This window comes from Lepidochelys kempii, chromosome 1 (genome assembly GCF_965140285.1).
Source record: "Lepidochelys kempii isolate rLepKem1 chromosome 1, rLepKem1.hap1, whole genome shotgun sequence".
Taxonomy (NCBI): domain Eukaryota; kingdom Metazoa; phylum Chordata; order Testudines; family Cheloniidae; genus Lepidochelys; species Lepidochelys kempii.
In genome coordinates, this window is record NC_136380.1 from 264,936,085 (window position 1) to 264,950,393 (window position 14,309).

Consider the following 14,309-nt stretch of genomic DNA (forward strand, 5'->3'; position numbering starts at 1 on the left):
GGACTAACACAGCAGTGTGTGTGTAACTGGGAGGAAAAGGTGCTAATATTATATGACTGATAAAACATTTAATCATTACCATCTATGATTTGCAGAGATCAACAAAGCTAAGGTAACCCATTATTGTGTAGAACGTTCACTGTTTTGTCTTGGGGCCTGGGCAATATATATATGGGCTAGCTTTCCAATTAGTTGGACAAATATATATATACACAGTATATGTGTGGTTCCCTTCCCACCCCACCCCCCGACATTCTACTGAGTAATTCAAAATCTAGCCCTTTTACAATAATAAACATGAAACCTTTGTTTCGACTTTATAAATTAAAGCAAGGATAAGGGTCTCTTCCAGCCACCCCCACTCCCAACTTTCCCCTTGTGAAATAGGAGAGCCTGCTTTTCTGAGTGCGGGTTCTGTAACCCTTCAAATCAGTAGTCACACCGTGGCAGCGACATCATTCACATTACGTGAGGAGACAGAAAACAGAACCAACGTAGGTACCCAGCCTCGTCCCTTATGATTAGATCTGAATGTAGCAGATTTTAAACCCTCCTTTGTTCAAATTTTGGAAAATGGCGACGAATGTCGGAGAGGCTTAGAGAGAGGGGGGAAAGAAATCTGTCAGTGAACCCGATTGGTCCTATTTTGCCGCAGATTCCTACTTGAACCCAGGAAGGAGGGGAAGCTTTACAAAGCCACACAATAGCAGCCATCCCCACCCCACCCCACGGGAAGCCGCGTTATCGAAAGGGAAAATATTCAAAAGACAAGCAGAAAAGACATTGTAAAGAGATTCCTAATTTGACCAGCAGCACGCTGAGAGAGACCCAGCCGTGTTAGGAAACGTGGGCTTCCAGGGCAGTTATAATGATTAGCGCTAGCCTGAGTCTCCTAATCCTAAAGCTGTCAATTTTTTTTAGCCTGCTTGCTAAAGGAAACCAGTGGGGGGGGGGGGGGGGGGGGGAGCTGGAATGTTTTGCCTGCCTAGGACCGTCCCGTCCCAACCGCCGCATGCATGGACAGCGAAGAGCGAGGGGGGAGGAAAGGTGCAAACGGCCCGCCCTTTCTCCTCTGCAGTTCTCAATCAGGTCGTACTTCAGGCAATATACAGAGACGGCCACCCATTCTCGCTACACAGCTTTGTCTGTAATCCTAGCGAACATGTCTGGTCGTGGTAAGGGAGGCAAGGGTCTCGGAAAAGGAGGCGCTAAGCGTCATAGAAAGGTACTGAGGGACAATATTCAGGGCATAACCAAGCCGGCAATTCGCCGTTTGGCTCGTCGTGGGGGTGTAAAGCGCATTTCGGGTCTCATTTATGAGGAGACTCGGGGAGTGCTGAAAGTATTTCTGGAGAACGTGATCCGAGATGCTGTTACTTACACTGAGCATGCGAAGCGGAAGACTGTGACTGCTATGGACGTTGTTTATGCGCTGAAGCGTCAAGGTCGTACTCTGTACGGATTTGGAGGCTAAACCCGTGCTTGTAATCGTCTGTTAGAAAACATTTATAACCCAAAGGCTCTTTTCAGAGCCACCCACGCTTTCATGAAAAGAGCTGTTGTTCTTGGAGAACTCTGGGACAAGTGGTATTCATGCCCTTGTTTATATATTCCTTAATCAAACTAATAATTATCTAAGGTGAAGTGAAACTTACAGAATGATTGCACTATTTGCGCTATAAATAAAAGGTAGTCCTTTACTTTTCAACTGGGGAAGTACTTGCAACACACACACACACCCCACGCCAGCGTGAGGACTCTGAAAGCCGCACACATGGCTCAAACTGTATGCGAGCGTACCTACATGCAAAAGAGGAACCATAGAAGGACGATGTTGTATGTTAGCCTGCGGGAGTTATAATAGAGGAACTACTATAATAGAGGGTTTCCGATAATAAAGGAGAGTATATAACACCTTAAGTGTTCGTGCATTAAGCTTAAAAAAAAAAAGCCCATGAATATTCTAGGTCAACAGCGAGCTGTTTTACCTTCCGCAAGGATAACATACTATGTATGTACCTTTCCAAACCACTTAAATATTAAAGCAGGGATACAGCTCTTTTCCGGGTAAACGTGGTGGCTCTTAAAAGAGCCTTTGGGTTTTTAAGTGGTTGCAAAAGAGGGGCTTTACGCTCTTTCCCCACGGATGCGCCGGGCCAATTGGATATCTTTAGGCATAATCGTGACTCTCTTGGCATGAATAGCACACAGGTTGGTATCCTCGAAAAGACCAACTAGATATGCCTCACTAGCCTCCTGCAGGGCCATAACAGCCGAACTCTGGAAACGCAAGTCAGTCTTGAAGTCCTGGGCGATTTCACGCACCAGGCGCTGGAAGGGCAGCTTGCGGATGAGCAGCTCAGTAGATTTCTGATAACGGCGAATCTCTCGTAGGGCCACAGTACCGGGGCGATAACGATGGGGCTTTTTCACTCCCCCAGTGGCAGGCGCGCTCTTCCGAGCAGCCTTAGTAGCCAACTGTTTACGAGGGGCTTTGCCACCGGTAGATTTACGGGCGGTCTGCTTGGTCCTGGCCATTCTGCACAATCACTTCTCTTAACTCTGAAAACAAGAAGCAGAATGAATCGAGCCGAGCGCGCAGACCGCTCTTTATAGACAAACTCTGTCTCTTGATTGGATGAGAAAGAGACGACAACTCTCATTGGACTATTCAAAATAAATTTGAAAAGCCCGCGTTATTCACAGAAAGCTCCGGTGAAGGCACGTCAGTAATACCCCCGGAAGTGTGGATGGGGTAGCTGTACAGAGGTATTTCTTAAGTGACCGATCGATTGAATTATACTATAATTCATGGATCTCATAAACGCATGGCCATCACAGAAAGCTCCAATTCCAGCACTCCTGGGAGTGCTGTGAGGGGGACACGTCACGGAATTGCCTCCCTGCTGCCCTACTTTCTGGCTCACAGAATCTTCTCCTCGCCAGTCCGCTCTGTTTTCCAACACTGGTTCATGCGGTTTCTTTCCATTTGCAAAATAACGAAATCATCACCCTTGAAATCAGTCTTTAACATTTAAAATAATTTTAGTCCTCTCTCCTTCCAAATGTTCAGTGAGGAGACGGTCAGAAAAAAAGTGGCCATGCGTTTATGAGATCCATGAAGTAGGGCAGCAGGGAGGCAATTCCGTGACGTGTCCCCCTCACAGCACTCCCAGGAGTGCTGGAATTGGAGCTTTCTGTGATGGCCATGCGTTTATGAGATCCATGAATTATAGTATAATTCAATCGATCGGTCACTTAAGAAATACCTCTGTACAGCTACCCCATCCACACTTCCGGGGGTATTACTGACGTGCCTTCACCGGAGCTTTCTGTGAATAACGCGGGCTTTTCAAATTTATTTTGAATAGTCCAATGAGAGTTGTCGTCTCTTTCTCATCCAATCAAGAGACAGAGTTTGTCTATAAAGAGCGGTCTGCGCGCTCGGCTCGATTCATTCTGCTTCTTGTTTTCAGAGTTAAGAGAAGTGATTGTGCAGAATGGCCAGGACCAAGCAGACCGCCCGTAAATCTACCGGTGGCAAAGCCCCTCGTAAACAGTTGGCTACTAAGGCTGCTCGGAAGAGCGCGCCTGCCACTGGGGGAGTGAAAAAGCCCCATCGTTATCGCCCCGGTACTGTGGCCCTACGAGAGATTCGCCGTTATCAGAAATCTACTGAGCTGCTCATCCGCAAGCTGCCCTTCCAGCGCCTGGTGCGTGAAATCGCCCAGGACTTCAAGACTGACTTGCGTTTCCAGAGTTCGGCTGTTATGGCCCTGCAGGAGGCTAGTGAGGCATATCTAGTTGGTCTTTTCGAGGATACCAACCTGTGTGCTATTCATGCCAAGAGAGTCACGATTATGCCTAAAGATATCCAATTGGCCCGGCGCATCCGTGGGGAAAGAGCGTAAAGCCCCTCTTTTGCAACCACTTAAAAACCCAAAGGCTCTTTTAAGAGCCACCACGTTTACCCGGAAAAGAGCTGTATCCCTGCTTTAATATTTAAGTGGTTTGGAAAGGTACATACATAGTATGTTATCCTTGCGGAAGGTAAAACAGCTCGCTGTTGACCTAGAATATTCATGGGCTTTTTTTTTTTAAGCTTAATGCACGAACACTTAAGGTGTTATATACTCTCCTTTATTATCGGAAACCCTCTATTATAGTAGTTCCTCTATTATAACTCCCGCAGGCTAACATACAACATCGTCCTTCTATGGTTCCTCTTTTGCATGTAGGTACGCTCGCATACAGTTTGAGCCATGTGTGCGGCTTTCAGAGTCCTCACGCTGGCGTGGGGTGTGTGTGTGTGTTGCAAGTACTTCCCCAGTTGAAAAGTAAAGGACTACCTTTTATTTATAGCGCAAATAGTGCAATCATTCTGTAAGTTTCACTTCACCTTAGATAATTATTAGTTTGATTAAGGAATATATAAACAAGGGCATGAATACCACTTGTCCCAGAGTTCTCCAAGAACAACAGCTCTTTTCATGAAAGCGTGGGTGGCTCTGAAAAGAGCCTTTGGGTTATAAATGTTTTCTAACAGACGATTACAAGCACGGGTTTAGCCTCCAAATCCGTACAGAGTACGACCTTGACGCTTCAGCGCATAAACAACGTCCATAGCAGTCACAGTCTTCCGCTTCGCATGCTCAGTGTAAGTAACAGCATCTCGGATCACGTTCTCCAGAAATACTTTCAGCACTCCCCGAGTCTCCTCATAAATGAGACCCGAAATGCGCTTTACACCCCCACGACGAGCCAAACGGCGAATTGCCGGCTTGGTTATGCCCTGAATATTGTCCCTCAGTACCTTTCTATGACGCTTAGCGCCTCCTTTTCCGAGACCCTTGCCTCCCTTACCACGACCAGACATGTTCGCTAGGATTACAGACAAAGCTGTGTAGCGAGAATGGGTGGCCGTCTCTGTATATTGCCTGAAGTACGACCTGATTGAGAACTGCAGAGGAGAAAGGGCGGGCCGTTTGCACCTTTCCTCCCCCCTCGCTCTTCGCTGTCCATGCATGCGGCGGTTGGGACGGGACGGTCCTAGGCAGGCAAAACATTCCAGCTCCCCCCCCCCCCCCCCCCCCCACTGGTTTCCTTTAGCAAGCAGGCTAAAAAAAATTGACAGCTTTAGGATTAGGAGACTCAGGCTAGCGCTAATCATTATAACTGCCCTGGAAGCCCACGTTTCCTAACACGGCTGGGTCTCTCTCAGCGTGCTGCTGGTCAAATTAGGAATCTCTTTACAATGTCTTTTCTGCTTGTCTTTTGAATATTTTCCCTTTCGATAACGCGGCTTCCCGTGGGGTGGGGTGGGGTGGGGATGGCTGCTATTGTGTGGCTTTGTAAAGCTTCCCCTCCTTCCTGGGTTCAAGTAGGAATCTGCGGCAAAATAGGACCAATCGGGTTCACTGACAGATTTCTTTCCCCCCTCTCTCTAAGCCTCTCCGACATTCGTCGCCATTTTCCAAAATTTGAACAAAGGAGGGTTTAAAATCTGCTACATTCAGATCTAATCATAAGGGACGAGGCTGGGTACCTACGTTGGTTCTGTTTTCTGTCTCCTCACGTAATGTGAATGATGTCGCTGCCACGGTGTGACTACTGATTTGAAGGGTTACAGAACCCGCACTCAGAAAAGCAGGCTCCTCTCCTGAGTTCAGGGGACTGGACTGGATGACCTCTTGAGGTCCTTTCCACTCCTATGAGTCTATGAAATCTAATTAATCTGTTTCACAAAGGGAGTTGTGGGAGTGTGGGGGAAATATAGGTAGTCTTTCTTTTATAAAGTGGGCACAAAGGGGGCGGGGGTTGTGTGTGATTTTGTAAGGGCTAGGTTTTTACTTACTTGGACCAAGGTACTGGGAAAAATACCCACATCTACCCAAAATTATGCAATCTATGTATATTTGCCCAGGTACACATACACGGTAATTAGTGAATTACATAGTAACAGGTTGTCTTTGGTTTGCTGATCTCTGCAAATCACGAGTGATAAAGGTTTTCTTAAAGTCAGTCATGAAATACAGCACTGTTTTATTTTTATTTTTCCTTTGTTTCCATCTTGGGAGGTGGTGGTTTTGTTGGTTGGTTGGTTTTGGTTCCCCCCTCCCCAATTCATTCATTTGGTGTGCTCCCCACATGGAAGAAAACAAGGAAGTGTATGAGTTTTAACCAGGTAGCAATTTTATTATTCAAATTACATCCAAGGTCCCCATGGGGAAACAGATCACCACAGTCACTCCCACTCCACTGATCCTTTGCCAATTCTTGGACCCTCCACTGCTCAGGAAGCCAATCACACTAGAAAGGTCTCTGGGCACTTCCACTCACCCACTAGCATCCCTCTCTCTTTCAGTCGTTGAGATGAGAAGGGACCTCAAACTCCAGCTAGCACCACATCAAGTGTATTGGCAGCGTGGTTCCTATAGGATAATGCCTGACTCCTTCCCCTCCCTGTGAAGGTTGCTGTGCCCCATGCTAGGAAGAGGAATCTCTCACTTCCACAGGGTAAGACATGAGATAGACTAAGCCCTGGTGTCCTGCTCTTAAATCTTTCCACCAAGAGGAGTTAAGTATATTCCAGTTCCTGTCAGGGAGGTCAAACAAGCCCCTGTTCATATTACAGTGTGCACGTCACAAGTATGGACCATTTAGGGCAAGTAGGATTCCATCCCAAAGGTAGTTCTGCTCAGCTCAGCATGAGGTCTGCACTCCCGATGCCCACTTGAGGGCACACAAGGAGTGATACGGAAGAAATTCCAAACTTGAGCCATTTTCCCCATTCAGGAATCTTGTAAAGAGTGTTCAATTCATGCAGTAAGTGACTGGTGCTCTCACACTGGAACCAGGCTGTGGGTACATGAAACACCCGTCTCCTTGGAAGAATTGTGCACTGGCCCTGACCAATGTGCTTGAACAGGACTGGTATGCAAGGACAGAGACGGACCCATTTAATACCTTCTAAGGCATAATCTACTAATCCAGACATTGGCAGGGAAGTGGGGAGGAGGGGTTAAACTACCACCTTCACTAATGCCTTGCCATGAGGACTCAATTAGGCCATCAGGCTCAGAGGATTCTACTTTAGATTCTCCCATTTAACAGATAAGACTACAGGCCTGCAAAGCTGAAGGCTGCACTTTATCATGCTTTGGAGACATGGCTTACTGTCTCATGACCATGGAGGGACAGAGGACATCAGGGGCTACCACGTTATCTGTATTTCCAGCATGACAGAAATATTAACATAGAGGTGGCTCCTTACTGAAAAGCAAAGTTGCTTTAGTTCTGTAAGCAAAGAGAAGTCTCTCCTGAGACATTACATCAGACAACGTAAACTAAAAACCAGAGTTCTGCACAGCTTACATACAAGCCCCTTCCCACATCTCATACCAGTGTCTGCTTAGTGTACTGTTCTCACAGGGTTTTTCAAGCACCTTTCACTAGATGATCTATTCATACCTTCATTGTCTTGGTTTCCCTTGGGAAGCGTGGGATTCAGCCAGGTGTGGTAATAGTAACTGTTTATTGTGGTCCCCTAGCTTGTATTGTACATTAGAATGTAAAAGGCTGCACTCTCATGGATAAAGACTCCTGCCCCTTTGCTCCAGTTAGGGGTTTGCCCTAATATAGCTATAAGTCTGCAAACCTCAAACTAAAGTTTATAAGGCTGAAGCAGGGCTTCAATCCATTAAACTGCTGTAGGAAAGGACCCTGGTTGAATATTATATGTGGAGGGGGATGGGCCGCTCCTCAATAGATTTCTCATTACATCAGACCACATGTCAGAGGGATAAAGTTGCCAACAGCATCAACACCGGGCATACCACCTATTGCCAGTGGTTGAAGGTTTCCATTTTCACTTCCACAAATACCAGTTGCTATGTTGTGCATATGTTCAGGCTGCAAGAATGGCTAGTGTCCCAGAGAAGATAAGGGCGAGATCGCAACCATAGGGGAATGCTCAAATAGAAAGGGTCTCCAACTGTATCAGAAGCAAGAACCAAGCCAAGGGGTGTCAGCCCTAGCTCCAGATCAGGGTGATCAGTCCAGCCACCACATTGCCCTACCGGAGTAGTGATGGGCCCAGGGCACAAACCAACTAGATTGGCACATCAAGGCAGAGTCACAAGGTAAAACCCACCCTACAGGTGTGGGGGGGGGGGGGCAGCAAACTGGGCCCACTCCCAGGCTAGCATTTGGCTGCTGATCACCACAAATCACAAGTGATATTGATTTTCTTGAAATCAGTCATGAAATATATAGCACTTTTACTTTTCCTTATCTCTGCATTTTGTTTTGTTTTTTCTTGTTGTTGATTGTTTTTTTCTCCCCAATTTGATGCAACAATGTAACCTAGAAGAGTAATTTAAAAAAAAAGTGGAGTAGAAATAGTTGGGGAGGGGATTTATTGGCTTATTATGATATAGTATTTGTTATATAAAGAGAGCCCAGGGAAGCTTGTTTGCTTGTTTGCTTGGTTTTGTTATTGATTGTTGTTTTTGTTTGTTAAATCCCACTTTCACCTTTGAAAACAGTGATTTTATTTAAAAAATATTTAATATTTACAGATGATCAAAATAGTGATGGATTATTTATATAATTCCTAAGAGTTTACAGTATAAAGATAGAAGTAAATATAACCAGAGGTGGATAAAGGTGTCACAGATTTTTTTTCAATTAAAAGATATTTGTCATATAATTTGTTAGTATCACATTTTCTTTGTGCATTTTCTAATTTTTAATCTTTTTGTCCCTGTTTTCCTTGCATCAGCAGAAAACTTTCACAGAAGCTTTCTCAGCCGCCCTTAATTAAGGGGCAGAAGTTATGTTTCTCAACATTTCTTACAATTTTGCGTGTTATCACCAAATAATGCCTTCCTCAGACACATTTATTATATATTTTTAAATTCTCTTTCAAAACAAGGCACTAAACAAAAAGCTTTATGAAGTAAATGGTATTATTTATATGAAAATTAAACACATGTTTTCAGGATGAAGTTATAGAAAATCCTAATAGACTTTGTAAACTATATAAATTAAAAAAGAAAGGTGATAGAAACAGTAACCTCAGTTTGTAAATAGATTTTTCACACCATATTAGTTTGATAACATCACTTAAGGATTTTAGGATGGGATTTTCCTCAAAAGCACTGAGATGTGGCCTAACTGCTTCAACTGCAGTAACTGGTAAAAAAAAATAAATCCCATTCTATTGAGTTCAGTTGGAACTGAGTTAGTCTATAGGTGAGTGATTTTGACAAACCCTGCATCATGAACATGAATTACTAATGATCTAGGCAATGAGCATTTACTGTGGTTAAGGAAAAAGTCAGTTTTCTGGAAAACTAGGGTGGAAGAAAGGAAAATGTGCATAGTCCAATAATAATGTTAGATCACTTCAGTTTCTGTTTGATAAATGTAAACAACTGAACCAAACAGCAGTGGCTTTTATTAAACAATTTAAACATAATTTACAATGTAGAGAAAGTAGATAAAATAGACTAACCTATTGCTACAGTGCTTGACTGAAAATTGGAATGGCTCTAACCTTTGGATTTGAAAGTGTAGGATAACAACACCTAACTATGGTTTAGAATGACTCATTAAAGAATATATATTTGTATAAAATCAACTCCCCACAATTCCATAATAAAAATATAGATGTCCTCTTTGAAGATACTTCGATTGTATTAAATCATTACATTTTCTTATTCATAATAATACTATTATTCAATGTTGAATTTACACATTATTTTTATTATCACAGCTACCCAGGTTAGATTTCAATAAACAAATTTACATTTTGATTAGTAATATATAGAGGTCTTGAATCTAACTTTGTTTTACATGACGCACACAGTCCACGTAAAACAAAAGAAAATACCAAGTGTGTGCTAACTAAGCTGGTATCCTGAAAGCACATGCAATGTATTTAATTTTAATCACAAGAAGTCAATAGGAAAGTACAGCATTAAGCATTTTGTCTTTGCAGGATGACAGGTGAAATTCTGGCCTCACTGAAGTCAAGGCCAAAAACTCATTGACTTCAATAAAGCTAGATATTCCCTGGCTCATTGGTCCTGCCATGAGTTACACACAGGCAGACCTCTGTGGTCCTAATTATAGTATCATTTTGTCATTTTAACCTTCACCTATTGTTCTTATAAAGGATTTCCATTTTATTGCATCTCAAATATTTCCACATCAAATTTGTTGTTTACAATTTTTTTCACCCAACTGCCACCACTTTAAATTCATCGTTTATTCTGAAAAACTGTTTTTATAGTTTTGTTTTTTATTCTCAATGATCATCAACAATAATGAATACTCCACAGTCCAAATTATTTCTTTAATTGCTCTTGTGTTACCTCATCTCCAAATTCTGATCACAGTTATAATTGTGTGATTTCATTAGCCTACAACCTCTTCATGTGCAGCTACAACTGAAGCCACAGATTTGGCCTGTAAACACATATAATTACCAGTGACAACAAGGAAAGAATCAAGGTAAATTTTAGATCCCACTGGCAAGTATTAAGGAAACACAATTTTAAAAAAAGAAAAGGAGTACTTGTGGCACCTTAGAGACTAACCAATGGTAGCTCACGAAAGCTTATGCTCAAATAAATTGGTTAGTCTCTAAGGTGCCACAAGTCCTCCTTTTCTTTTTGCGAATACAGACTAACACGGCTGCTACTCTGAAACCTAATTTTAAAAAGTAACCTGTAGACTGGATTAATTTAACCTCAGGATTATTGATAAACAAATATGGAACTTTATAAAGACTTTTCACAAATGCACTATTTAGAGTACATTTGTATAATTTGTACCTTTAATAGAGAAAGATCATAATTTTTTTTTTTTTTTAGTTTCATTACTAATTTAGGAGTAGACCCCAATGATTCTTAGGGATTGAGAGTAGCGTCTACAGGGATAGGTGTTCCCCTATAATATAAACAGCTATAAGCTATTCCTGAATTCGACTTCGGCTCTAGCTTTACAGTTTTAAAAGCTTTAGTAGGGCTGCACCTAAAGCGAAACATTTGCAAATACTGCTTCCAACTATTGGTTGATAAATTGCTTTTTGATTGGCTGAAAAAAATAACAACCAATGGTGACGTGGTATCTGAAGATGACCAATTATGAAGTCGTATGTGCCGGTGCTGAGACCATTTGTTTCTTGTATCAAATAGGAAGTCAGACTGCAAAAGCTACTCGTTTGCATACGCTCCCTATATATACAAGGGTAGCTGTGCCATCCGCATGCTACTGTTCTTGAGCTATTCAGCAAACGATAAACTGCTACTATGCCAGAGCCGGCAAAATCTGCTCCTGCCCCCAAAAAGGGCTCGAAGAAAGCTGTGACCAAGACTCAGAAGAAAGGAGATAAGAAAAGGAGAAAGACCAGGAAGGAGAGTTACTCTATCTACGTGTATAAGGTATTGAAGCAAGTTCATCCTGACACCGGTATCTCCTCTAAGGCGATGGGGATCATGAACTCCTTTGTAAACGACATATTTGAACGTATTGCTGGGGAAGCGTCTCGCCTGGCGCATTACAACAAACGCTCGACCATCACTTCCCGGGAGATCCAGACCGCTGTGCGCCTGCTTCTGCCGGGGGAACTGGCCAAACACGCCGTGTCTGAGGGCACTAAGGCTGTCACAAAGTACACTAGTTCTAAGTAAACTTTCAAATCTTTTTTTCGGCTATAACCCAAAGGCTCTTTTAAGAGCCACCCACTCTCTCCACGGAGGAGCTGTATTACTATTTTATTTACTCCTACGCAGAACAACTAGTATATAGAAAAAGTAGGTTTTCATTTTCAGACAAACACTAACTAGACCTTTTACTACAATCTAAAGCTTTATTTGCTCTATTTCAGTTACTAGTTTTCTTGGTGGTTAAATAGGATGGTTAAATGTGTACTGCTTTAAAGTCAAGGCCTACAACTTCCCTTCCAAAAGCTACCCCACCCCTCACGAAGGCAACCTTCTAGCACTACAGGTTTATGTTTGATCTTAATCTCCAGGGTATATCGTAGTGAAAATACTGTAGAGCAGGCAAGTGTGGATAAGAATAAGGTCTTTGAAGTCTAAATTAACTTAATTTATTCCTTCATTTTCCTCCAGTTCCTGATTTGAGGAATTCTCCAGAGCCTTTTACTGAATATTTAGAGTGGGAAATGAGCAGGTTTTTAAAAACAGTTCAGGAGAGTTTAATCCCTATAACTTTGCTTAGAACTCCTAGTATAGACTTACTGTGTATACCTAACAAAAGATTCTCTTTCTATTGTTCTCAACTTCATAACTTTCTGAAAGTTATAGCTAATACAGACTGTTTTCGGCATCTTTGAGCATTAGGAAAATGGGCGGGGGGGAGAAGAGACTGTTCTCACGACTACTGAAAAGCATATCCTTGCAAGGTATGCTGAACAGTTGTAAAACCCGACTGAGGAGACATGTCTAGAGTATCACCGTGAAAACTGGTTGGTGAAGAGCACAGCTGTGCAGTAAATGTGTAGTGATCCTGAAGCGTTCCTGAAAGGACGCCTGCATTGCACATATGAATATAGGGATTTCATCGCTTGTGTGGTGGATGTGACCTCCAAATGAGTCAGTTGTGCAGTGATTCCTAATTTGTGGGTTTTTAAAACCTTGGCACTCTAAGGTTCTTCGCCCTACATGTCCTCTTTATAAATGCTTTAAATTAGTAAATGGCAGCATGGTTCACTAGGTCACTATCGGTTAGCGAACCGAAAAAAGGTTTTGATCTTCTAATATTAACTAGGCAGCCATAAGCATATCTAACACGGGGGAGGAGGAAGATTGGTAGCGAGAGGGAATAAAACATAAAATAATGGCTAAACGCGCTGTGTATTAAACAGTGAAAACAAAACTACGAAAGACTCGCATACACCCTCCCCATCAAGATATACGTGTTCAGATTTTAAACGTGTATGTCAGCGCTAGGTGCCCTGCTTTAAACCCAGGGCGGGAGACGGACCAATCATTGCACAGCGCGGGCTTTTCAAACTCTCCACCAATTTAGTCCTGCTTCCCGCAGCCAGTCAGGTGATTGTTTCTAAGTCAAACATTTACCCTTTGTCCCCTCACTGGATCTCCTACCCTCCCCCTCTGTAGGCAGAACAAAGAATGACCTGAGCACCACTTAATGTACGGGGGAGTATTCCGAACAGGAGTAAGCGCTTAGAAACAGTATCCATAAATATTTCCTCTTAGCTTCCCTCAGAACGACAAAAGTAACTTTTTAAGTTACTTTGTATTATTTCCAGTATTTTGTATTATTTAGTCACAAAGGGGGGGAAATTTGTTAGTGCTGTGAGGGTGAATGCACGAATGTTTCAGCTCCTTTTAGAAAAGGTGGGTGGCTCTTAAAAGAGCCGTTGGGTTTGTTTGCACGAGTTAGACTCTATTTTCTTTTTCAAATCCCTTTACTTCTTCTTGGGCGCTGCCTTCTTACCCTTTCCTGCTTTAGGTTTGGTTGGCTTGGGCTTGGCAGCCTTGGGCTTCACCGCCTTGGCCTTAGCCGGGCTCTTAGCTACCTTTTTGGGCTTGGCAGTTTTGGCCTTTTTGGGGCTCTTGGCCGCTTTCTTGGCTGCGGAAGCCGCTGGTTTTTTGGCTTTTTTCGGGCTCTTTTTCACAGCCGCAGCCTTTTTGGGTCTCTTGGCAGCGCTGGCGGGTTTCTTGGCAACTGGTTTCTTAGGCTTTGCCGCTGGCTTCTTCTTCGGTGCCTTCTCCTTAGTCTCACCCGGCTTCCTGTTAAGTTTGAAAGAACCAGAGGCGCCGGTACCTTTTGTCTGCACCAAAATCGTTTTGCTCACCAGACTCTTAAGTCCTAACTTGATGCGGCTGTTGTTCTTCTCCACATCGTACCCTCCGGCGGCCAAAACCTTCTTAAGAGCGGCCAGCGAGAGCCCTTTGCGCTCCTTGGATGCGGACACCGCCTTGGTGATCAGCTCGGTCACGCTGGGACCCGAAGGCTTGCGCGCTTTTGAGCCTCCTGCCGCCTTCTTCGGTTTTTTAGCAGAGGTTTTTGCCCCAGCAGCGGACACAGCAGGAGTGGCAACAGGCGCCGTTTCCGACATTCTAGCAGACGTTTTCTACGAATCAGAAGAAAACAATTGGGCTAGAGTAAGTCAGATGCCTGGTATTTATAGAGAAGAGCTACTCTGTGATTGGTGCGTTAAAGAGCCCGCCCAGCTGCAAGCCAGAAAGTACTCTTCTTCCCGTTCAGTTTGTGTTTCTTGGAAGTCAAAAAAGTGTGTTTTTTGCGGT

At 43.4% G+C, this 14,309-nt stretch overlaps 7 protein-coding genes across 7 annotated transcripts in view; 4 read left to right on the forward strand and 3 right to left on the reverse strand.

The window, feature by feature from the left end:
- The window catches only part of LOC144930423 (histone H3, embryonic-like), a 1,168-nt gene extending 501 nt beyond the window's left edge, over positions 1 to 667 (forward strand). The window contains exons 2-3 of the mRNA XM_078852246.1: positions 388 to 494; positions 656 to 667. Coding sequence (XP_078708372.1) covers positions 388 to 494; positions 656 to 667 — 119 coding nt within the window. The remainder of the gene's footprint in view (positions 1 to 387; positions 495 to 655) is intronic.
- Positions 668 to 1,136: 469 nt separating this feature from the next.
- LOC140906583 (histone H4) lies at positions 1,137 to 1,541 on the forward strand. Its single transcript, XM_073330757.1, has one exon. It carries the CDS (start codon positions 1,163 to 1,165, stop codon positions 1,472 to 1,474), a length of 312 nt encoding a protein of 103 aa, XP_073186858.1. The 5' UTR covers positions 1,137 to 1,162; the 3' UTR covers positions 1,475 to 1,541.
- Positions 1,542 to 1,985: 444 nt separating this feature from the next.
- On the reverse strand, positions 1,986 to 2,581 carry LOC140906591 (histone H3). Its single transcript, XM_073330769.2, has one exon. It carries the CDS (start codon positions 2,536 to 2,538, stop codon positions 2,128 to 2,130), a length of 411 nt encoding a protein of 136 aa, XP_073186870.1. The 5' UTR covers positions 2,539 to 2,581; the 3' UTR covers positions 1,986 to 2,127.
- Positions 2,582 to 3,457: 876 nt separating this feature from the next.
- On the forward strand, positions 3,458 to 4,053 carry LOC140906596 (histone H3). The gene has a single exon (XM_073330784.2). The coding sequence runs from the start codon at positions 3,501 to 3,503 to the stop codon at positions 3,909 to 3,911; it is 411 nt and encodes a 136-aa protein (XP_073186885.1). The 5' UTR covers positions 3,458 to 3,500; the 3' UTR covers positions 3,912 to 4,053.
- Positions 4,054 to 4,492: 439 nt separating this feature from the next.
- On the reverse strand, positions 4,493 to 4,902 carry LOC140906597 (histone H4). Its single transcript, XM_073330800.2, has one exon. It carries the CDS (start codon positions 4,874 to 4,876, stop codon positions 4,565 to 4,567), a length of 312 nt encoding a protein of 103 aa, XP_073186901.1. The 5' UTR covers positions 4,877 to 4,902; the 3' UTR covers positions 4,493 to 4,564.
- A 6,334-nt stretch (positions 4,903 to 11,236) lies between these two features.
- On the forward strand, positions 11,237 to 11,725 carry LOC140906602 (histone H2B 8). The gene has a single exon (XM_073330812.1). It carries the CDS (start codon positions 11,319 to 11,321, stop codon positions 11,697 to 11,699), a length of 381 nt encoding a protein of 126 aa, XP_073186913.1. The 5' UTR covers positions 11,237 to 11,318; the 3' UTR covers positions 11,700 to 11,725.
- Positions 11,726 to 13,464: 1,739 nt separating this feature from the next.
- LOC140906609 (histone H1) lies at positions 13,465 to 14,156 on the reverse strand. The gene has a single exon (XM_073330826.1). The coding sequence runs from the start codon at positions 14,117 to 14,119 to the stop codon at positions 13,466 to 13,468; it is 654 nt and encodes a 217-aa protein (XP_073186927.1). The 5' UTR covers positions 14,120 to 14,156; the 3' UTR covers position 13,465.
- Positions 14,157 to 14,309: the final 153 nt, after the last annotated feature.